Genomic DNA, 24,805 nt, shown 5'->3' on the forward strand with positions numbered 1-24,805 from the left:
CAAAATTGTTCAATGAGCTGGATGTCAGTTTGCACCTAAAGATCTCCCAATTTTACAGGAGTTAAAAACAACATTTCCATTGGATCAAAATCTTATGGTATGACTGCAGTTGTTTCATATAGAAGTCAGGTGGTAGGGGAGTTAATTGTGACATTAACTGTGACATTATCTTAAAAAATGCATAAAACTATTACAGTAATGTCATTTTTTTCTTAGTGTGATCATTAAATAAGTGGTATAATACCCTTTAAAGGGTCCATAATCTGGAATTATTAAACTCTTTGAAGGCAATGGTTCTGGCTCAAAGTTTTTCCACAATAATGCTCACAACTACTTGAATAAGTGACCTGTTCAACCTAATCTTACTCCAGTTGGGTCACACAGACTTTTACTGTTTTGTCACAACCCCCTTGGCATCACAAATTATGATGGAGGGGAGCTTTAGTCCACAGAGATCAGGCCTAGCTTCTCTGGGGTCTCTTAAACAATACCACAAACCTTTCCTAAACTTAACCAAGTAGGTTAATTAACTTACACAACTATGTTCAGTGCCTAACCCTGAACCAGGGAGGTGTTTTGCCTAAACATTAAACAGCCAATCTGATGCCTAAACCTAAACAAAAAGCGATGTAAGGAAGTGAGGAAGTGAAAGAAGATGTACACCTCCATATTAACCAGTGTTAAAGAAAAAAGAAGGAAAATAGGGTCTCCAACTTAAATGTAACAATTTTAAGTGTTGAATACCTTTGTGTTCCTTTAAAAGTAAATATTTCTAGAACCATCTTGGAGAACTGCATACAGTTTAAAATATTACTGTGATCAGCACATAATTGATGTAAAACAAGTAGTAACTTTCCATGTTTTTAATTTATTAATTTATTTATTTTTTATTTGGTTTCAACAATAAACCAACACTATGTATGCAAACTCTTCTAAAGAAGAGCAGTAGAAATTATACATCATGTTCTTTTTTATTAATGAAATGGGAATTAACATAATTAGTAATACACTGAAATTAGTACATAATTATTATTTTCATCAAATCCAGAAGATCATTAAGTTAATGTTTAAACAACTGTGTTTTTAGAAAACCATTTGGGGTTTGTCTTCCTTTCTTTTGTTGTTTTTTTTTCTTTTCTAAATGTTGTATTATAATCATTGAGTATATTGAGTATTACTGATTTTTTTTCAACATTTAGTTATCTCAGGGTTTTCAGCAACAGAAGCAAGCCCAGTTCTTACTTTCTGCCTGACTCTTCCCTCTCTCTTATTTTTCAGTCCACCACCAGTCACTTGTTCTTGCTCCTAATCCTCCTGTCCCTCTTTCTAGCCTCAATCCCTGACCTCTTTCGGACATCGCTTTATCTTGCATCCCTCATTTTCACTGCTGTTCCCTCTTTCCATACTTTGATCTTCTTGCTTTCATTTCAGCCTTTCACTTCAAAACCTTCCCTCCTTCTCAGTCATCTTCCAGGCTGTAGCCATTGATAAGGCCTGACTCCCAGCGCTGCACCAGAGAAGTCCTCTGTCTGGGGGTCCGGGGACTTTGGAGAACCTGAGTAAAAAGTGAATAAAGGACAGCAGGAGTAAATGACGATTGCATGGTAAAAAACTAGAGAGATCAACACCTCTGGCAGCAGTCAGATAAAGAAAAAAAGGGGTGAAAATGTAAAAATCTTCTCTCTCTAGAGGACATTTCTTTGGAAGATCATTAGCTTTGTAAGTTAAAGAGAAGTTAATGCAAGTGTGATCCAAGGCCATGTTCGATATGACTACGTCAACAAGTGGAGCCAGATTTTCCTGCAATCTTTCATCTATTCCTGAACTCTAATTAGGACACACAGGTCTGTGCATAAAGCTGAGACAGAGTGAGTCACATGAGGCAGAGAGGAGAGCGAGAGCGAGGGAAAATGCTGCTAATGCTAATGTCAAACCGAACCACACGGCTGAAAACTCAAACTGAATTAAATAGCTGAAACCACAGAGCAGAACTCAGCGGTAATCAGAGATACTCTGCACTCAATGAGATGCAGGACCCACGAGGCAGGTAACAAATATCAGTGAGTTTGACAACCGACTTTCCATTTTTTCTACAATCCACACATACACACAGAAACTCCTGCCTACACACACACACACACACACACACACACACACACACACACACACACACACACACACACGCACACATAAAAACCCATTCTACAGACTCCTTTCTCTGTTTCAGTCTCAGGGGTGTTTGCCTTCTTCTCTTATCTAAAAAGATAAGCGCCTTACTGTGTGTTCAGTGTGTTATCAGATATCTGTGGGCCATATCTGGCCCAAAAGAAATACTTACGTCCCCTCAACAGCTTTTTCCCATTAGACGTTACCAAGGTTCAATGGGCAATTAAACAAATATTCATATTTATAATGTAAGATACTTCTTTAACCCCTCAATGTAACATTTCTAAGCTTTATAAGCTCTTAGTTGCATTCGAGGGAGACTCTAGGAGATAATTTGCCTATATTTCCATGTCCTGTGCTGCAGTGATCAGAAAAGATGGCTGTTGTTGTGTTAATTCACAGAGGAGAAAAAAACTTCAAAAACTGAAACAAGCAGTAATAAACCTTTATATGATAATATACCTCCGGCTGGTTAATCTCGGCCACTTCACCTTGGACAGGGGGCCATACATACAACTTGTTGACTGACTGCCGTCCTGCAAGGAAAAGAAGCTATTAATGGAAAGATTAACAAGTGAAACAAAGGTGCAAAGGTGCTCTTGTCGTGCTGTCTATTAAAGCAGGTAATGAGTAGTCCTTGGATTAAATCAAGAATGAAACAGAAGAGAAATGAGATGGAAAGGATTGCAGAGGGAATTGAGTAGGAAATTTGAGTGATTGAACAAAACTGTGGTGAACAAGGAAGAAAAGCAGCATGCATATAAAGAAAAATGGTTATACAACCTAATTTATGTCAAGCAATAAGCACTGGATCATTTTGCAGCTATGAGTCATGGTCATACACAGGCTGTATAAGCACACCCTGGTCAGTTTCTGCCACCCATTATCAAATCAGTGATGACTGATGATGTTTTCATTGTTTCATTCATTCTTATACCTTCACAAAAGCCACAATGGAACCCCTTTATTTAATAGCTAATATTTAAACATACTGTTCCCAGCTCTTTTTGAATGCTCAGTTATGCCATTGGATTTGAACTGATTTAAAATAGATCCCAATTAACACCCATAAGAAATAAAAAGAAAAAGGCAGCTTAATTCTTTGGCTTTTTGTCTCCTTTGCATTTCAATTTCATGACTTTTTGCCTAGTTTATTTATCACCTTTAGGCATCTAGCTTAAAATGCTGCCATCTGTTTGAACAACTCCAACAGTTTAATCTCTTTGGCAAACTCATAAAATCATTTATCAGAGGCCCTTTTGTTCATTCAGTATTACAGTGGTGACTAAATGTTTGTGATCCCTATAGAATCCATTTGGAAGAATAAGCTAGAACATAATCTTGTAATTTTAAATATGTACATAGTTATAGTGTTTTGATTGTTATATGGCTAGGTACTCCAGCTTCCTCCCACAGTCCAAAGACATGCATGTTAGGTAAACTGGTCACCTTAAATTATCCCTAGGAGTGAGCTTGTGTGGTATACTCTGCACCGGAATGAGCAGGTATATGGTCTAGAATGTAGAAAATCTGTCAGATTTTGTATTGCTGGAGGGCTAACTGCTAGTCAGTTAGCTCTCCATTAACTATTAGAAATATCACTGCAAAAACTGTAATACAGAAGTAAAAAATTAAATTAAGTACAACATGTTTATAAAACAACACTGAAATATAAAATCTCTTAATTTTATTCTGTACCACAACAAGAAAAACAAGCTGTATTTATGTTTTTATGATGAATTTCAACTAAAGAAAATCGACTCTTTTATACCAACAAACTTTTTTTCCTGCTGATACAGATATTTGACCACAGATTCATCTCCTTTTTTTGTTTTTGTAGATACTTATTTTTTTTTCTTTTGTGGTCCCTGGTGCAAAATGATTGTACATAACAGCTAGCCATCGACTGTGAGACAATAAGAAAAAATAAATAATGTAGTTGCTGCGGAAGTTTAAGGGGATTTTCATCATCTCACCACAGATATAAAAATGGCACACACACCCACACACACCCTCAAAAAACACACTCTTTGTGGGAATTTGTGGGCACCAGCAGAATTGGTTAACAACTCACACACATGCCACATAGTGTTACACCAACCTGATGTGGGTCTACTTCCACCCTTGGATGATGACTCAGGTATATCAGGAACTGTCAGTCCTTCCTTTGAAGACAATAATATTGAACTATTTCCTTCCAAGCTGATAGGCCGCCCTCTTCCTCCGTACAGGCTGAGCCGCTGTGTGTGAAGCTCCTTCTCCCTCTCTTGGGCCTCCAGGATATCCTGCTTCACCTTCTCTAAATTAGTTGAGGTGCGCAGCTTGAAAAAGGGATTCTCCTTGGATGCTTCCTCCTCCTCCTTCTCATGCTTTCCTGCCATGTATAGATTTCCAGAAACAACAGCAGTAACATCTCCTGTCTCTGCTTCAGCAGGGGAGCGCTTCTGAGCTGGAACGCTCAGTTTATTCTCAATGATGATGATCTGTTGACATGTTTTCTCAGACAGGCTTGGTCGGCAGAAAGTAGACTCAGTTAAACTTCCTCTGGTAGGCTTGGGGCTCTGAGTGAAGTCCAGCAGGTCTATGCTGCGTCTTCTCTCCACAGATGAGTCCCCTAGGGTCGATGCTGTTGATGTTACATCCTCCTGATTCTCTAAAGATGAAACATCACTATTATGGGAGAACCAGGATGTGGTCTTACTTTTGACAGAGTTAAAAAAATTTGAGTCCTCAGGTGTCTGAAAGGTCTCAAAAATCTGTTTCCTCTCTTTTATTTGGCGGACTGTACCTTTGTCATAAAAACCTGGAATTCTTCCAATTTTGACCAGATCCTGTTCCCTCCGAGTCTCTTTGTGGATCTCATGCTGCATCTTCTTGCCTGCAAAGTCCCTGTCTTTATCTTGAGACCACCCAGACTTAGAATTTAGCGACTGGGAAAGAACAGTTTTTCTTAAAGGAACATCTACATACTCTGGAGAGGTCGCTGGGTTCGGAAGCCCTCTGGATCTTCTCAGGCTGTGTTCCCGCTCGATAGTCCGTCGGATCTCCCTCTCAATGGGAGTCTCTGTAGAGACAGTTCCCAGAGAACTTGTAAAGATGGTGGTGGTGTTACTCTCCAATGTGCTGTATGGGGAGAAGTCTGCTGATACTCCGCTGTCACTCTGACTATCATCAAACATGTCACTTTCCATCCTGGAATACCGGCTTTGTTTAAGAGATTTACCAGAGCTAGATTTTTCTGTTTTAATCCCTTCTGTTGGTGAATATCCAAGCAGTCCTCTACTGTGTGGCAGCCTGTCTGGCTGGATCTTTTCAAGTCCGCTCTGTTTCTGCCCTTCTTCTCTACCTGTTTGTTCTTTTATTCCCTCTGTCCTCTCCCCCACCCTACTGCACCTTCCTCTTACAGCTGCTACACAACCACAGCCTTGAGAGGTTGCTCCACCCTGACCGGTCAGCTCCATGGCAACGGTCGACACAGGTGGAGATCCCTGGCTCAACACCTGTTGCTCAGCTTCCTGGTGTATTCTCCTCGGGTTGAGGTCATGTTGACTTTGTAGCAACAGCTCCTCCTCATGTCTGGCCGAGGGAAATGCATGCAGGGCTGAGCAAAGCTCCTTAGAGGCAGATGATGGAGCCTTGCAGCTCATATCAGATGTATTCCCTGGCTGCGGATAAGATATTGCATCATTGCCCACATCTTCTTCCTCACTTTTATCAGCAAAAGGAGGGGAGTTTGCAGTGTTTACATAATTTAAGTTGTTACTATCAGAGGTAGAGTCAACACTTCCTTCTGCTGTTAGAGTATCTTCTAATATTGTAGCTACCTGCTGATCAACTTGACTCTTCTGGGTATTAAAAGAGATCAAGTCTTCTGAAGACTCTGAGATCACCTCAGCATCACTGATCCATTCTGTGATCTCACCTTCTAGGCTGGACAAGACTTCTTTCTCACAGTATTCTCCTGTTGATAAGGCATCAGTGGAAGGTGGAGATGGAAAAGCATCCTGATAAAGATCCACTGGCTCTTCAGGTTCCTCTTGACCAGGCAACTTTCCAAACTTGGAAACTTCTTCTGATTCCATTACAATGCCTTGTATCTCTTTTGGGATACCCTGACTAATATCTGGTGATTCCTGATTTTCCAATATGATTGCTGTGGAGGTGTAATTGTCCTGTGGTGCTTGGACATCAGCTCCAAACTCCAAGATGTCAAAGTCATCCTCAGGCATTGCCTTAGGTGCTTTATTGTCTCGCAGAGAGGACCAATGGTTTATGGTTTTGGTGTCCTCATCCTGCAGCCTGTTTAATAGGGTAACAGTGCCCTGATCCTGCCAGGTCATGGGGTTTGTTGCCATGGTGTCAAGCCTGCTGATGTAAAAGCGTTGGAGCAATCAGGTTGGTTGGCCTCCTGCCAGTCAGCCTTAGTGAAAGCACAGAGAGGAGAATGCCAGAGTGGTTGAGTTTAACAACAAAACATTGTCAGTTATTTCATGTACACTATTATTTCACTGCACGCCAAATGACTCGCTCGTACCACTAAATGAATCATCTGCATTCACTGTGACATTTATCGTGGGGCAGAGCTGAAATGTTAAGTGCTTTGTTTTTGTTTCATGTCTCACTTAGTCCATGCTAAGCAGACACATTTTTTAAAAAAAATGTTATTTTAAATTTTAAACCTAATACACTCTTGCCGAAACAGCTTGCAATTTTCAAAGTACAATTTTCTTCTGTTTTGTTTTAGTGAACTTTCAATGTCAGCTTCTGCTCCAGTTTAAGACATCAGAGAACGCAATAATTTTCTGATAAAAATATGTTCTGTTTGAATTAATATGTCAGCATGTTATAATTCCATTGAATATTTTAATAGGTTACTGGAGAAATAATAAACAAGCAGATATTTCAGGATGTAGAAGCTTCTTAATTAGTTGTCAAAGTTCCAGAGACGTGGAGAATCTGTACGTCACATGCTGATAAAATAACACCTCATATTTATTAAAACTTTAAAGCTTAAAACGTACAACTAGAAGTTTTATTTTACAAAGTAAATGTAAAATTTAATTATTCTCTGCAAAAGTAGAGTTACCAATTAACCTTTAGGAGAAGCCAATAAATTAATCCAGAAGAAATTGTTGTCATTTAATCAGTTTTCCTGAAGACATTTAATAATTTTTCATCTTTGGCCTTTTTTTTGTTTGTTTGTTTGTTTGTTTTATGATTTTGATCCAAGTAAATGATTTGTGCAAGTTCATGTTGCATGCATGTTGATTCCACTGATGCAACTAACTAACAACTAACTCAAGTGCAGGTGGTGCTTATTTCAGAGGGGAAGATCATTTGCCACGATTTTTAACATGATCTCATGGTACAACGCATAATAGCGCATGTGACTTCATTGTGCATCATTTATACATATTTTTTAGCTTTGAATGAGTAATTTTATGCTGTTGATATAACATGCCATTTGCTTAAATGTGCAATAAGTGGAAATTCATCATTTCCAGTTTAAAGGAATTTTAAATAATCGCTATGTGAAGAACTAGAGGTGTAATTTCATCTGGAGTAAAGCATGACGTCACACTGCCTCTCTGTGTTTACCAGCAGGTCCAGCTGCACCTTCATGTACCTGTAAGTTTCTGAGTTGAGTTTAAGATTCTATTATTTGTTTTTAAGTCTTTAATCGGGCTGGCCCCTTCATATCTCGCTAGTCCTTTAACACCACACACTTCCGCTATTTCTGAGGTCTGCTAACCTTCACTTCATGTTGTCCTGAGGTCCAGGCTGAAATTAGGAGGGGACAGAGCTTTTCTTGTTGTCGTCCCCACATTGTGGAACAGCCTCCCCATTCATAATAAGATCTCACCAACTGTGGACATTTTAAAATCTTGTTTAAAGACTTATTTTTACTTTTTCTTTTAAATCAAACTGAGCTTTGGCATTTTTTTTTTTTTTTTTTTTTTTTGCTGATTATTTGTTTCGAGGTGTGTTTTTATAATTTTTTTATTTCTTTTGTATCTGTTTTATTATTTAGGCCTCCAAATTTTTATTTGGAGTTTAATCACTCTTAGTTGTAAGGCACTTTGGTCAACATATGATAATTTTAAACGTTCTTATAAATAAAGTTGACTTGAGTTCATCCTCCCTCTCAGAGTCCTCAGCCCTCCCTCTCTATAAAAGGCTATAGCTAGTGAGTGATGGCAGCTAGTCGTTTTTGAAGCAAAATGGCAGAGTGGACCTGTTGACACAGCCATTGTTTAAGAGCTGGAAATGCCGGTATATCTTGGAAGAAAAACGCAACATGGTCATGTTACCTTTGGCCTGCTTGCACACACCTCGAAGACTGGTGATGAGCAATACTGTTTATTGAACACCGGTGTGTAACCCCGCCCACAAACAAATTAGGTCAATTAAGAACAGATACAATCAATATACAATAACAACAACAGGACCAAAATGTTCACCTGAACATGACCATGATCCAATATTACCGTATTTATACAAACGCTAAAGGAGCTACAATTTGAGTCTTCGCTAGCTCAACATCATAAGTTAGTAACTTCCTTACTCGGCAAAATGGGGATTATTTTTTTTTGGGTCAGTGTGTTTGCACTTTGCTCGCAGAAGATGTGAGTGGGGTACGGGGAGCAGAGGTAGAGGGGGCTGTGGCTCGTGGCACACTTTATTTTGGTCTACAGGCAATGCACAACAGCAAACCTTGGGGTAAAACGATTTTTTTTTCCCCAACTTTTAGAGTTAAGATACCAGAGTGGAGTGTAATACAGTCACGGCTTATAGGATTAAAAGAAAAGGCATTAAGTCGTCAGAGTTTTGACAAAAAGTACAAGAAGAGTTGTATAAGTTGGACATGCAAAACTAAAGAAGTACATATTCTCATGCAATAACTCCATTTTTTCATTAGACATGTTTGGTATAATTTATGGAGTGAGACATGGAGACATCACACATACTTTCTGTTGCTGATCACCTCTCACCTGTTCTTCCACCATTTTTTCCTTAGGGTCTGCCTCTATCTTGATCAGTCTTGGGTTTTGGATGTCTCTTTGTACATTCACAGCTTTCTGCTCTATCTGCCCAAACATTGGGCCTCATTCACCAATATCTTCTTACGAATCTTCTAAAATTTCTTCAAAAGATATTTTTTATTAAAACCCTCCGTCAGATACATGAACATGTTCATAGACCACCAAATTGCTCGTATTGTTTGTATCTAGACTGACAGGCTGCATGCAAACGGATGTAGACAGCGGTGAGAGATGAGGAAACATAACAAACATACTGCCAAAAGAATGAATGAGAAAAACAATATAATAAAGACTTGCACTGAAACCTGTTTATCCTCCTTTTTAAAGTGATACATATGGTTGTAAATTATCCCACAGTAAGCTTCAAATCATAGCAGCAGCTTTATGTACAAATGGGTAAAATAAATCACTCCTGAACTTGGACAGCAGCCTGCAGCCTGGTCCCATGAGCGCGTCAGGACGAACAGCCTCGTGGTGTCGTAGCTAAAGGGGAAAATAGTCATCTCTCCTTACATGTTCTACCTTCTATAGTTTACAAAGCAAATTACCACCTGCTGTATTATCCATTTAAGCAGTGCACCAATGAAGTGAGTGGTGCATCTGATGAAATGAATAGGTCAGTGGTGTTATTAACCAGGCGACTAGGCCATCTCCTTGATTTCCTCATTAAACTAATAATTATAAAAAAAACAAAACAAAACAATGTTGTGGTAAATTTTAATGATCAAAGACCACATTGTGTGGTCTGGGAGTTGCAAGTGACTTGGACGTTTATGGGGTGAGAGTCTTGTTGCTGTGTGTGCAGTCTACTGCACCAATGGTTTTAGGAAGACAAGCCGAAAAATTAAATGCTATCTTGACTGTGACTGTGACTCTTGAACGTATGAATGAAATGTATGTATATATATATATATATATATATATATATATTTTTTATTTTTTTTTTTCTTAAGAGGAATTATAATGTTAGGACACGATCTGCAATATATTGCTATTTATTTTTTTGAATCTCGAAATTCTTTGTTAATTATGTAAAGTTATTTAAAAAATCTAACCAAAAACTCAAATGCACTCAAATGTTCCTGAGTATGTGCCGAGTGTTCGTGGGATCAGATATTTTTGTGAATGCTACAATCTTCATAAAATGTTTGTTAGAAGGACTTTAGAGCAAACTTGGTTGGTGAACAAAGCCGATTGTCTTTGGTAAAGAATTAAGCCTTAAAGACAGTGCCGAGGGTGACCTGTCCAGGGTGTACCCTGCCTCTCACCTGCTAAATGCTGGATTAAGCTCCAGCTTCCCTGCAACCCTTAATGGGTGAAGCAGTATAGATAATTGAAGTATGGATGGAGGCAGTTCTTCTCATATTTGATACATGCAGTGTCTGAGACCTATTGCATAACTTTATGGTACAAACTTTGCTTAAAACCCTGCACTATACAATCACATACTTGTCTTCTGCCCCTGGTGGACATCTTTTGTACTACAATAATTCTGACATCATTGAGTAATAAATGGTAAATATATTCAAATTATTTTTGTTTAATAATTTCTTTTGTATTTTAATAAAGGTTTAAATAAAGACTAAAAATATTAAAATTTTCTGTCAATTTTTTCTCAGCCAGGCTTTAAAGAGTCCTGCCTTTGGTTCCTCTTCAGCCCCACATTGTAAAACAGACGGGACATCCGGATACTCTTGAGCTGGCATGCCATTTAAAAGCAATCTCATGATGACATATATTTTTTTCATCCACCTATGTGTTTGCTGAAATAACAATAATGGATTATAACATAAAAAATCCAGTGAGCGCCCATAAAGCAATGCTGTTGTTTCATTTTAACGGCAGAGGCAGAGTGTATGTTGTAGCTAGGCTTACGCTTTAAAGTGGTTGCTACTTCACTTCACATGCATCATATAAAGTTTTCTGCTGAGCACACCTTTCTTTAATCATCTTACAGGCTGGGAAGTGGCTCAGTATAACACACACACACACACACACACACACACACACACACACACACACACACAAAGAATATGAAATAATAATAGGATTGCATGCAAGTACACTCATCACAGGGGAGTCTGGCTCCCATTCTTTTACACAACTTTTTCTTTTGAAGGCCTACCCTGTATCAATATTCTTGCCCTTCCAACAACTTCTCTTACACACACACACACACACACACACACACACACACACACACACACACACACACACACACACACACACACACACACACACACGCACACTACCTCTCTACCTGAATCCTGTCAAACTCCCATTTGCATCCTTGCCAAACCACTCTGACCAGGCTGGACTCCAACAGAGCGACTGATCATTAAGGAAAATATAGATCACAGCTTTGGGGCTGACTAGTCTTTGATGAAATGGGACGAATGGACAAATAAAATACTTCTATTCATTTGGAGATTATAAAGACCATCAGCGGGGCATAAAAGGAGGATAGGGAAACACTGTTGCAGTAATAATAAGAGTGTGAGTAGGTCCACAGCGCATCAATGTGAGACTCACCGGCTGCATGTTGTGTCCAAAGTGTGTCCAGCATTTGTGCACTTTACCATCCAAAATGGCATGCAGAACACACTACCTTCATTTTAAGATTGGTTTCTTGTCCTAAAATATAATTTCAACACTACCCACACTAATTCCTGTCATCCATTCACAGGGTGACCGTTTTTATCCTGTATACTGCACCGCTTACACAAACTACTTATTAGTGTGTGCTCAGAATGCTACATTCAATGCCCATTTTAAAAAGCTTTCAGGCTGATTTCAGCCTCATGAGGCACAAGAGGGGTTTGGGTTGTTGGCGCTTCCACACTGTTATTACTGAATCTGAACCCAGAAACAATCTCTGCTCATTAACTCAGTTTATTCATACTTAAAGATGTGACTTAAACTGTGTCCTCATGAAAATACACTTAACAGGACGTACTTTCTCAGAGTTATACATGTTGTACAGGTTATACAAGTTTGATTGTGAGACTGAGCATGAAAAGGAGCATTTCATCCTGGTGGGAAGGTTTAATCTCTGCTAAAAATCTCTGCGTTAAAATTTCATCACCAGCTAATTCTATTGAAAAATCCCGATTAAAACAAGCTGAAATGATTATGATACTAATCTTTCAGGGCTACAGTAGTAGAAACAAACCCTTCATTTATGTGGAGGCATGGTGATGTAATCTGGCCACTCCGAGAATGATTACACTAATGAAATATTTCCCTTTTGCACATTTGCTTCCAGAAACAAAGGGCCTTATAAATCTAGTATGTCATGCTGGTTTGTTTTATCATTTTTACAGAGTTGGCAGAAGCAAAAAATAAAGGTTCCCTAAATCTTTCATTAGCAGTTGCAAGAGATTTTTCAATTTTAACATAATTAAATAAGCTTATCTGCATAGAAATTCATTTTATTAAAACAACAGCAAAGTCATATAATTAAAATGATATCTGTGGCAGACTGTACCAGTTAATTCACCCACTTTTTTGGGCTCAGCAGCGTCAAATGGATGTTACATATATTTGTGCATTTGACATAAATGCAAATAGATTTAAATAAATACTGTTGCTATTTAGTTGCTGCTTGCATAGCTTTTTTTTACAGTTTAGCAAAACATCACACACACACAAAGCTGCTCATAACTTTAATTTTATCTGTTCTTGTCATAAAGTTATTTCCACCGGAGGTGATTTTTTACACAATTATGACCAGAATCTATGCGTACAGCAATTTACAATTCAACTAAAATCATAGCAGAGTGCTAGAAGATTCTGATGCACATACCTCTTGACAAAATGCTTTCAAGCCTCCTCCAAAAGACTGACAGAAAAGTCTGGGAATACATACTTGCTTCAGGTCATGAGCACAAAAGGAAACGGTTTGCTCAAAGCGCTGTTCTCTCACTGCCTGTATCTCCTCCCTTTACCCACACTAATACACAACGTGCACTATTAAAACTAACAAGACAAAGCATGTGTACATGCACTAACACGTGTGCTGGAGGCTTATGATGATTGGAATATGTGCTACTAATCCAATTAGTGGGCAACAAATCTTTACCAAGTGAATGAAACAACCTAGCTAAGAAATTCAGGGTTGATGTGATAATACAGTATAAGTAAATTTGCAATTATCTTTTAAAATGACTAATATATCCCACTGAGAAATAATTAAAATATTCACTTTTAGTTAATTCAATCAGCAACCGTCTAAAAATTCTTTCATGCTATACGCTAAAGACAGATACAAAGACTTCCATCTGTGTTCTTTACACGTGGATCCATTTGAAGGGCTCTTGCAGATGCATCCCCGATGCAGCAAATGGAGTCACTAGAAACCACAATGTGCTTAATGGCACCACAGACATTATCATGGACATTATGATGGTCTCCTCCACGATCACCATGCTCGCTGTTGTCTGAAACTGCCGTCGAAACGTGCAGGTGAACCCTGAACTCTGCCCTACCCTCTGCTTGATGCATTGTCTAAATAACCATGCCTTGTTAAAAGCTGGCATGGAAATATGTGAACCATGACATTTGAAATGGACGTACCTGTTTACATATGGAAAGGTAGCATAAATGAGCCTTAAATCAACCTACAGCAAGTGGGCCTTCAAGAATTTCTATATTTTGGTATCCAGTTGGATGACTCTTTTCAAATGTTACTAAGAGAACTGCTGAGTATTCTTTTCAAACTTAACTGTGCTAAATGATGGACTTAAATCCACTGATTCACAGCCAGACACACTGAGCACAAATGGAGGGATTTCAAAACCATTGTTTTTGTATATATCAATGATCAATCAACAAAATCCTTTCCAAAATTAGAAGTGTAATATCACCCCAGCTGGTTAATACAACCACAAAGAAATAACAAGCAAACAGACAAAAACACTGGCACACACACAAATTTATATGGACAACATTATGCATAGGAAATGAGGTTGTCCTAAAGAGTGAAAATGTTTATCATGACCAGATATAACCCCTAAAATGAACATCAATAGATCACCCATTACACTTTTGTTTATTTAACAAAAATTGAGCCAAACCACAGAAACAGTGTGTGAAACACTAAGTAAACTAAACCCTGCCACTTCCACAGGAATTAATATTATAAGTCATTCTTCAGTGACAAAGAGAAGAAGTAGAAAACATTCCAGACAGTTCCCAGCTGTGGACATCTCAGTTTCCAGAGTCAATCTGTAGGACAGCTGAAGCTCGGACAAAACTGGGTCACGATCAGCAAATTTGCTCAGAAGGATCAATGTTTTGAAGTAGGCCAGCCAAAGTCCGGACCTCAACCCGAATAAAATGCTGAGGAGCGACTTTTAAGAGCGCTGTGCATAAATCAGACCTTTAAGATCTGAAGCAGCATTGATAAGGAGAAAACCAAAATTCCTCCACAAAGATGGAACAGAGAGAAAACTTCATAGAAAAAAAGCTATTACTCCAAGTTATTGCCCTTATGATTGCAGGAGTGTACTTTTTCACACACTGCTTTCACATTTTTTAATTTCTTATTCATTTTTGCTAAATAAATAATGTCAGTTTTGTCTGTGATATCTCATTTTTTAATGGTATTTGTAGTAATCTAATACAAAGACTTGTTTTTTATTAATCATACTTAAATCAGTAGAAGTGAAAGTGTTTTATTTTGATATTATGCGCTAATGTCACAATATTTTGATGTGTTGTCTAAAACGATGGATTTTCTTATTCCAATATAGACAGAGTGTAAATGATTCCCCCTATTACTTTAGATATGATTAATATATATGTTATATCTAATACAATATCATTATCAGTTCATTACATAAAACACGTATCAAACTGAACAAAGTTGTGTTACATGACTCGATCAGCTCTTCACATAAGAAGGTTTTTATTTCTATTTTCATACGACATGCTGTAGTAGCCTCAAACCAACAAAGGTGCAGCTCATATTGCAAATAAAGCTGCCAAGGGTTTATTTGAGGGTTAGTTCAAGAGCAGTGTGGCTTGGTGGTAGCAGAGTAAGTTCATCTATGTGGTATTTATGGTACAAGTTCATTTATTTGGGTAAATACTGAAAAGAATGTGAACATAAATCCATTCTGTAATTTTCTCACCCTAACAGTGTGATGATCTTGAACATACTATGACTAAATTGAATTCATTCATGTCCTTTATGCCTTCTCATCCACCATCTCCTCAGTCTGAGCTGTTGCTGCTGTTAACTGGGTCCCATCCTGTTCTGGACAGAGTTCCTTGGTAGGATCCATCACAACAGGTTCGGGCAGCTGATAACATTTCAGCTGAGCTCTGAACTCCTCCATCTCCTTTTGCTCCAGCTCCCTCCTTCTACTTAGCAGGTACAAATCGACAGAGTGCCTCCTCCTTGACTTCACAATCCACTGCATGACCAGACAGTCTGGGCAGGATGTCTGGAGGAAAGCTCCGGTGAGACTGAAGCGATTCCCCACATCAAAGGTAAAGCGGCTGCCTTCCAACGAGATATTGTAGGGCAGGTGCTGGCAGTTATCACCAAATCGATTGATCTGGGTGTAAGAGAAAGTAGACACATCACTGAAGTTGGAAAAGTACACAGTGATGCTGTCTCTTAGCCTCAGGGTATCCATGGATGCTGCATGGCTGAGGCTGCCTGCAGCAAAAGCCCATCTGCCCTCAAGATGATGAGGAGTCAGCAAATCCAGAGGATGGACCAGTTTTTCACAGACCAGAGGAGTAGAATGGCTCACCGACAGCAAACAGAAGATAGCAACAGCACACACAGCAAACATTCTGATTATTCTGTAGTTTAATTCTGTGGCCAGGGTTTTTTATTTTTCACCAAGAGTGTAACTCAGTTGGGAAGGATGTTCGCTTTTATAGTCCAATCATCATCAAGAAATCCCGACTTTTGCAACATGTTTATTATTCCTTATCTACAGTGTGGAGTCCATCATTGAGCAATCAAAGTAAGTTTAATCATTGGTTAGTTTTATGATCCAATTTCGGAATCTGGGAATCTTTTAATTTTAAGAATAAAGAGCATTTATACAGAAAAAAAAAAGAAAAAATAAGAAAAACGGTTTTCAAAGAGCTAATGAAATAAATACAAAATAAATAAAGAAAATGTGCATATTTCAATGGTTAACTTATTAATTTACACTTTTATTTCATAATGGCATTATTTTGTATTGCCGCTTTTATTTCCTGGCTCTTTTTATTTCCAGATCCTATTTTTGAAGAAACTGGTATGATTATCTACGGAGACCCTTAGGGGACACAGGGAGATTTTCACCTTGTATAGAAAGCTAGTGGCAGTGATCATGTTGTGGCAAATAGAAAAGTATTTTATTTAAATTGATGTATTTTTGACACAATTAACAATGTCTTAATTCTTAATAATAAACAGTAATTACAGAGCAGTTAAATAATTAACAGTCATAAAAAAATATGGAAATTAGGGTTCATTTAGGAAATCACAAATAAATCATATCAATTACAAGGAGCCAAAACAGTGAAGCAGCAAGATGTTTGATACAGTTTCTGATTACAGCAAAGCGTTTCGTCTGCACTTGTAATTAATCTGTTAAAGAACCACGTTACAACAACATACTTCCTCTGTTAACATGGACATGATGTCAAGTGTACGTGTTATGTTGACTTGATACTGAGAGGGGCAGATGCAGAGCAAAAAGAAAAGGAGAAAATGGTTTTAATAGGCTGTGTGCACTCTCATGGCCGTGTGATCAGTGTCTGTCAGATTATTGCTTTTTTTTGCGAGGGAACCCAAAAGATAGAAATCTCCATGTTCCCGAAGGGGTCTCATGGTGCGTTCCAGTTGTCCTCGGAACTCAGAATTTTTGCCGGAAAAGACAAAGTGATCTAATTTTTCTAAATGACAAACTGCTAAGTTTCAGAGGATCCACAATTATTCCTCCAGTAATGTATTGTTTTTCTTTGATGAATTCAGCATGGCCAGTGTGTGTTGCTGCCGTGTGACCTGGAGCCGTAAAGCAAAATGCTGCCGTAAAGTGATGGCCGAGGCCGGAAAAGAAAAAGCTGTGAGGTTTGTCAGCCTTCAGGAATGTAAATAATGAATATCAGTGTGTCATCAAAAAAAGGAAGCAAAGAGTTTTACAGTCAAAAATCTATTTAAGAGTTTAATTTAAGGCTGGCTGTCTAAGAGAAGCAATGTGAGTGTGCAGCATGCATGTGAGCTGCAGGCTTTCAGTGTTTCCCTGCTCCAACACACCTGATTCAAATTAAATAGATCCAGTAGCCAATAAAATTCTGTACATTGACTCATTAATTAGAGTCAGGTGGAGCAGGGATGCCTGCAGGGTTGTGGCACTGAAGGACTGGAGCTGGGAAACCCTTATTAAGCCACTCTGGTCATACTACACATCACAGACTATGTGGCTGTTAAAAACTTCCTGGCCTTTTCTACGTGGAAAACAACAAAGCAATGAGATGGCAGATGATGTTGTTTTTTATGAAAAGCTCTAATGAAACAGATGCATTAAAGAGGAGAATTGATAACTGCAGATGGGGTAATCCTCCAAATGGGGAAAACACATAAGCTGTGTTTACATCGTATTACAGAAAGCATTAATGAGAAAGAAAAACTGATATTTGCTCATACAAAAATTCAAGGTCTTGTCTTTTTTAAGACCCATGGAAAGTTTAAAATAATAACTTCATGCTAATAATTAGTGTACGTAATGGCTCCAATCTGACAACAGTTTTTCTTCTGATACCATTAAAAGTCTTAATTGCATGAATAAACATGAGACTCTAACTTTTAAACAAATAAAAGTTTACATTTTCTTTAAAAGCAAAAATAGAATTTTAAGGTTTTTATCAACAAAAGAAGAAAAACTGGATGTGGCCTGTGAAGACGAAACAATTTTCCACCAGAAAACAGAGAAAAATTAAAACAGAGAGAATTTGAAACACAGAACCATCATAAAATGTCTTAAGACTCTCTTTGTTCTTCAGTATAAATAATCTCTTCTTGACAAAGCTCCTTGGTGGGATCCATCACGGCAGGTGGAAGCATGTTTAAACCCTTCGCTTGAGTTCTGAATTCCTCCAGTTCCTTCACCTCCACCTCCCTCCTCCTGCTGAACAGCCACAAGCGCTCAGCTCTTTTGGACTCATTGTCAAAGCGCATCACCAAACAGTCAGAGCAGGATGTAAAGATGAAGGTCAAAGTAAGATTCACCCGATTTTGTTCATGAAAGATGAGGGTGCTGCCTTCCAGGGTGATGTTGTAAGTATGATAGTGGCACTTTCCACCAAAATGAACACTGGGTGTGTAAGAAATGGTGGAGGTCCCGTATGTTTTGGCAAAGTGAATGCTGGAGCTGTCTCTCAGTTTGAAAAACTCTAAGTGTGCTGCATCACTGAAACTGCCTGCAACTAAAGCCCATCTGCCTTCCACATGATGAGGATCCAGCTGGTCCAAAGGCCGGAGTAACTCTCTGCCGGTCAGAGAAGCTGACTGACTCACAGCCAGTAAACAGAAGATAACAACAGCACACACAGCAAACATGTCTCTACAGGCTGACATTTTAATATGATTTTAATTCTGTGGTCCCAAATGTTATTTCTCAGCGAGAGTGTAACTCAGTTTGGAAATATGTCCATTTTTATAACTCAACCTTCACTGAGAAATCCCCACTTTTGCATCATAGGCCATGTTTATTATTCCTTATCTCCAGGGGGATTCCATCATGGTGCAATCACAGTAAGTTTAATCACTGGTTATTTGTTTGATCCAGTCGTGCTTTTATCATTCTGTTTTCTGGAAATCTTTGAATTCTGAGAATAAAGGGCCTCTTCTTATATTCTTAAGGCTCTTCTTGAATCTTCTTGAAGCCATAGACCTAAAACAAATTTGTTCCTAGTAATGGTTGGTCAATGAGGCCCAAAGAGCAATGTACTCTTAATAACTTTCTAGCTTACCTTGTATATATATAAAAAACAAACAAACAAAAACATGAGATGACACACAGCAACATATGAGGAAGTAATAAATTTCTGTAAAGATTTCCCTTTAACCTTTATTCTTCTGAATCATGATGATTCAGGTTGTTTTATAACACAGCTTGTATCCTGAAATACACTGTTGCAACAAGGTAAGTAAAACTTAATTATCCATTAACCATCTGTGAACCCCAATCTTGCATAATTGGTTAGGTTATTATTGGGAATGACCAATATTTGCACAGAAACAACTGCTCATAGACTTAGAATGCATCAAGTCCATGAATGCAACCAGAGTCAAAGCTATAATTGTTCATTATTTCAACTATTGTACACATATTTCATAATCTGCAAATCAAAGGCCTTCAAATTGTCTGACAAGCTGCTCAAAAGTCAGGGCTAATTTATTATGAAAGAAAAATACAAATAAAGAAAATAGCAGATTTTTGATAGTAAGTTTAATGTTTCACACTATTAAGTGAAAGGAAAATCATATTCTGTTGCAAAAAGTGCTGCAGTCCCCACATATTCCCTGTGAGTGAAAAACACCTGCAGGGTCAGAAACAGTTTGATCCCCGGTTTGAAGTAAAAATTTCAGTCTATTAGTTAATCGAGGCCATGGAATAAAGAACTCATTTTACACAAACTTAATGAAACCTTTAATATTTCTTAATAGGAAAATTATTAAAATATGAAAGAAGCTGTAATGTGTCTCAAAAATAGAAAGTCTAGATTCATTGGTCCATCTTTTAAGCAGTTTTATTACTGATGGCATTGAAAATTAAAAATGCACATGTGGATGTTTTCATTCACTGATCAAAGAAATCACAATTTTCAAAGTGTTGGCTATATTGTTGTATAAATATTGTATAGAACAAGGGAAAAGTACATTAGAATTTGCATATTTTCGGTATCAGTTTATCATAAATAAATAATTGCAGCATGAAGAGCAGACACATCATTGTTTTCAGTTGTGAGTTTGTTTTATTTTTACATAGTTTGTCCAGAGACGACAGCTTCGACTGAGTTAAAGCATGAATCAAGTTAACTGACATTTGAATCAAATTCATTTGAATAAAAGTAATTATAAAAAAGCTCTTTTCTGTGTCTCACAGTAAATGTGAGAACAACTATTTTGCTTCCATATTAACATAAAGACATAAAATCTTTTAGCTAAATAAGAATAGGATCTTTCATTTAAGTTGCAGCAAACAACACCAAACATTTCCCCAAAACATCCATTTAGAATTTATTTTCATTTATTACCCTATGTGACAACATTGTTTGAGTCTTTTGGGCGTTTTATCCCTCTGTGGTCTCCTCAGCTGGACAAAGCTTCTTGGTAGGATCCTTGACAACAGGTTCAGTCATGTTGAGACACTTTGCCTGGGCCTTGAACTCCTCCATCTCTGCTGGCTCCACTTGCCTTCTCTTGCTGAACAGGTACAAACGGACTGGTTTGTCAGAATTGTCACTGAACTGCATCAAAGCACAATCAGGGCAGGACATGTGGAGGATAGTCATAGTGACGTTGGACTGTGGAAAGGCGAAGCCGCTGCCTTTTAGAGTGATGTTGGACTCCATGTACTCACAGATGTCCCCTGAACTGAAGATGCGTCTGAAGGACATCTCGGAGGTGCCGCTGAGATTGCCAAAGATAACAATGGCACTGTCTCGAAGCTTGAGTTTTTCCAGATAAGTTGGATCTTTCACGCTGGCTGACACCAAAACCCATCTTCCCTCTAGGTCCAACTGATCCTTAGGACGGAGTAAGTTTTCGCAAGACAGAGGAGCCGAGTGGCTTCCAGCCACCCAGCAGATGAGAGCAATGGCATATAGAGCAAACATGTCTTTGGATTATGAACAATGCAGCTGGTGCAGTGGCAGAGTAAAAATGAGAGGGCCGAAGAAGCTTCAGCTGGTTTTATACTTGAGTCAAAGATCTATGGTTTCGTAACACCTGCAGAGCAGCTCTGAACAGCAGAGTCCTTTTCTATCAGTTTATTTTGTGATTGTGAAACAAAGGCTGCTGGTTACACAAGAGCGGCTGCGTCTCGCTCTGAATTCTCTAAATATTTAACGATACTGCATGCTGTAGCTACTTTAGCCCTTCCTCTGGAAAAAAAAAAATCTACTCATGTGATCAAGGTTATACAGAAGGACTGGCATGTTTTTATTTAGTCAAATATGTTGTTTTCAGTTTATCCATCCAGTCAAAGTTACAAAGTTGTCCTTGAAGACTGTTGATGCCACCATGATGAAATTTTGATCTGTGTTTATGGCCAAATAACAAATTTAGTATTATGCAGTTTGCAATTAATTGGACTTGTAAGATGATGCAAATAAGCAAAGGATGAAAAGAAAGTAATAAATAAAAGAAAAATGAATAAGAAATAAAGGAAAAACATTCAAGGGTTCATATGATCACTTTTATTACTGATAATTCATGACTTCAAATGTTAAAATCTTCCATAACTTATAGCATGTGAATGTGACAGACATAATCTTAGTTAAAGATGAACTTATTTGGAAAATATAGCTCAGTATACATTTTTATTTATGTTTAGAATTTTGGCAAATATATAGAAATAAGTATTTTATGAAGGTTGAGGCTCAATAGTGTTTCTAGTTTCACACTGGTTAAAGCAAGAGGTGATCACTTCTGGTAAAATGAGATGAATTGTCTTTATATGTTGTCAACCTTTTAATTGTTCTGTGCCGGATTTTTCCTCAGTAGCTGATGGGTCACTGGTGATTTGTTCAGGACAAAGCTCCTTGGTGGGGTCCATCACAACAGGCGGGGGCAGGTTAAAACACTCCACCTGAGCTCTGAACTCCTCAATCTCCCAAAGTTCCAGCTGTCTCCTTCTGCTGAACAAGTAGAAATGCTGCCGCTTCCCTGAGTCTACGTCAAAGCTCAGCAGTACGCAGTCGTGACAAGATGTGTGGATGAAGGTTGTGTTGATGCTTTCGTTGTGAAAGGTGAAGCTGCTGCCATCCAGGGAGATGTTGTAAGATGCATAGTGGCAACTGTTATCTGAACTCATGCTGCGACGGAAGGAGATGCTGCTTTCATTGGTGGTGCTAGAGAACGCAGCTGTGGCGCTGTCTCTAAGCCTCAGTTTTTCAATAAAGGGAAGGTGGCTCAAACTGCCAGCGACCATAGCCCGCCTACCCTCCAAATGATGCAGATCGAGTTGATTTGAAGGCCGGATCAAGTCCTCACAGGCCAGAGGAGCAGAATGGCTCAGAGCCATCAAGGAGAGGAGGACCATGGCAAACACAGCAGACATCGCTGGTTAAAATAAGGATGTGCTGTTATATTGTAGGGTAGATGTTACTGGAGTTATTATATATAGAGGCTAATCTGTGTGCCTCTCTGGTGAAATACGTTTTGTGACACTTGTGTTGCAATTCTAAAAACTCCATAGAGTGGCGTTGCTTAATCTGTCGTAAATTTGGACATTCACTGCTTTTCTTTTAGCTGTGATGACACTGTTTGCACACTGTGTTCAGTCTATTGCAAGATGATTCAACAGTGCCATCTGTAAATAAAAGTTAGGCATGTAAATTAGTTGCTTCTGTTCTTTCTCTTTTAAAGAATCAAATCAAACCCAAAATAAATAGACAAAATAAAACTCCTTCATTTTATTGAGCAGGGGGGAAAAATATCCCACTGAGATAAACATGGTCTGCAGTTAAAGAAGCCGACTGCCTAATCTAAGACAGTCAGATGTTTTACTGTCAAATGTTAGCCCATATAAATCTGGAAAAAAAAGCAATATTATTTTGCACCCATGATTGAAAAAAGTAATAGTTTGCTCAGATCTGAGTAGAAAAGGAAAATGGCTTTTCAACAAAAGATTAGAGGTCAAAGAGACGCAATCACAATGATTTATCCATCAAACCTGCCTCTAAATAATCAAGGTTTTTGACACTAATGGCATAAAATGTTGATACCAGTTTTTAAGGTCCATATAATATGTTTTTATAACAATATTTATTTTGACATTAGAAATTAACATGACAAGCACCCCAATTCTTTTTCACATACGTAAAAGAAGAACACAAATAAATTTTTAAATAATGAATAAAAAAGTGATCAATTTAAAACTTAAACTATATATATATATATATATATATATATATATATATGCATGTATGTAAATGATACATATATATATATATGCATGTATGTAAATGATACATATATAAAATTGATTATTTTCTTATGGTAAACCTGTGTATTTAGTTTTGATATATAATAAAAAGCAATATAAATAAAAATAAAACAATTAGGACATCACGTGAGGTATTATATTGACTATATTTTAGGTAAACTAAATTAAAAGGCCATTAAATGTTTTCCATAAATATTGTTACATGAAAAAGAAAAGTACACTGTTTCAATAATTTATACAAGAAGAACCAAACCGAAATGCAGAAACATTGTATGAAAAGTCAGCCCTTATTGTTTCCGTAGGATTTAAGGAAGTAAGGCCGAGAACATACTGGCTTTTGATTAAGTGTACACATGTTTATCATGTCTGTCCGGCTTGTTTTTATTTAAACGCTGTTTGTTCACATCCTCAGAACACATTAAACCTTTGCAAACTACAAAATGCAAGTAACCAGTTTAGGAACTATTTGACTACATGTAAGATTACTGGGTCGACAGCTGTACAAATTACAGAACATTTCTAACACAAAGCTTGGCGTGTTTGGTTTATAGGCCTTACATATAATATATGAAATATGATACCACTGCTGTAGTTTTTTCTGCCATGATCTTAAAATGAACCAAATGCTAAACTCCTCTGTTGTCCCTATGTTTAGTGTTTGTTTACACCTAAAAAATTTAATTTGATCCCCATGAAAATCCTGTGATAACAAGTGTTGTACATTTGCAAATCTGTAAACAACTACGCTCATGACAGAGCCAGTATCTGAACACTAGGTCAAAAAGCAAGTATACTGTTTATAATATAATATGCTGATATAAGCAAGTATAATATTAGTCAAATGCTGTTCGATAATCAGCAGGTGTGTTCCCTTTTATAAAAGCTGTTCTGGCCGTTTGCTGGTCTGAAACATTAAGCGTTGACAAAAGACATTAGATTTTATGGCCCTTTCCCACTAGTGGTGTTGCATTTGATCATTTTCTACAATGCATCACAATGTGGATGTGGAGGATTCTGCATTGATGCAGCAGCAAAACATAACTGATTATAACTGATTATATATATATATATATATATATATATATATATATATATATATATATATATATTCTGTATACCTTTTGCATGTGTGTGGCATGAACTAGTCTGCTGCAACAGCTCGGCAGATGCGAGGCTGAATCTATTCTTAAAATTTTACTTAGCAAACATACAGGAAATACGTCAGTATGTTCCTGGAAACACATTTATTTTCTCAGTGAAATCAGGTAACATTTTGCATCAAAATGTATAAAAGACTGACAAGTTAGCTTAAAGCTGACCTTCTGATGGCAGCTGATTCCGGCCTCATCACCATCCTTATTCTCCTCGATCTTACTGCAGCATTTGACACCATTTCTCACAGCACCCTCCTTA

The 24,805-nt window shown here is 37.8% G+C and overlaps 1 protein-coding gene across 2 annotated transcripts; it reads right to left on the reverse strand.

The window, feature by feature from the left end:
* Window positions 1-960: 960 nt before the first annotated feature.
* Window positions 961-13,093, reverse strand: LOC121637917. Of its 2 annotated transcripts, XM_041982261.1 has the most exons (4): window positions 13,015-13,093; window positions 4,268-6,586; window positions 2,629-2,702; window positions 961-1,555 (listed from the first exon to the last, which is right to left on the reverse strand). In XM_041982261.1, exons 2-4 carry the CDS (start codon window positions 6,519-6,521, stop codon window positions 1,460-1,462), a joined length of 2,424 nt encoding a protein of 807 aa, XP_041838195.1. In that variant the 5' UTR covers window positions 6,522-6,586; window positions 13,015-13,093; the 3' UTR covers window positions 961-1,459. The 2 variants fall into 2 exon arrangements, with proteins under 2 accessions (XP_041838195.1, XP_041838196.1); XM_041982262.1 differs by lacking the exon at window positions 13,015-13,093 and having other exon boundaries at window positions 4,268-6,610.
* Window positions 13,094-24,805: the final 11,712 nt, after the last annotated feature.

Source organism: Melanotaenia boesemani, chromosome 4 (genome assembly GCF_017639745.1).
Source record: "Melanotaenia boesemani isolate fMelBoe1 chromosome 4, fMelBoe1.pri, whole genome shotgun sequence".
NCBI classification, from domain to species: Eukaryota; Metazoa; Chordata; class Actinopteri; order Atheriniformes; family Melanotaeniidae; genus Melanotaenia; species Melanotaenia boesemani.

Coding starts and splice junctions, on each gene's coding strand:
- LOC121637917 (XM_041982261.1), bottom strand. CDS start 6,521: ATGGCAACAAACCCCATGACCTGGCAGGATCAGGGCACTGTTACCCTA. Junction 2,703..4,267: donor TGGAAGTAGACCCACATCAG/GTTGGTGTAACA, acceptor TTTTCCTTGCAG/GACGGCAGTCAGTCAACAAG. Junction 1,556..2,628: donor CCGAGATTAACCAGCCGGAG/GTATATTATCAT, acceptor CTTTTTACTCAG/GTTCTCCAAAGTCCCCGGAC.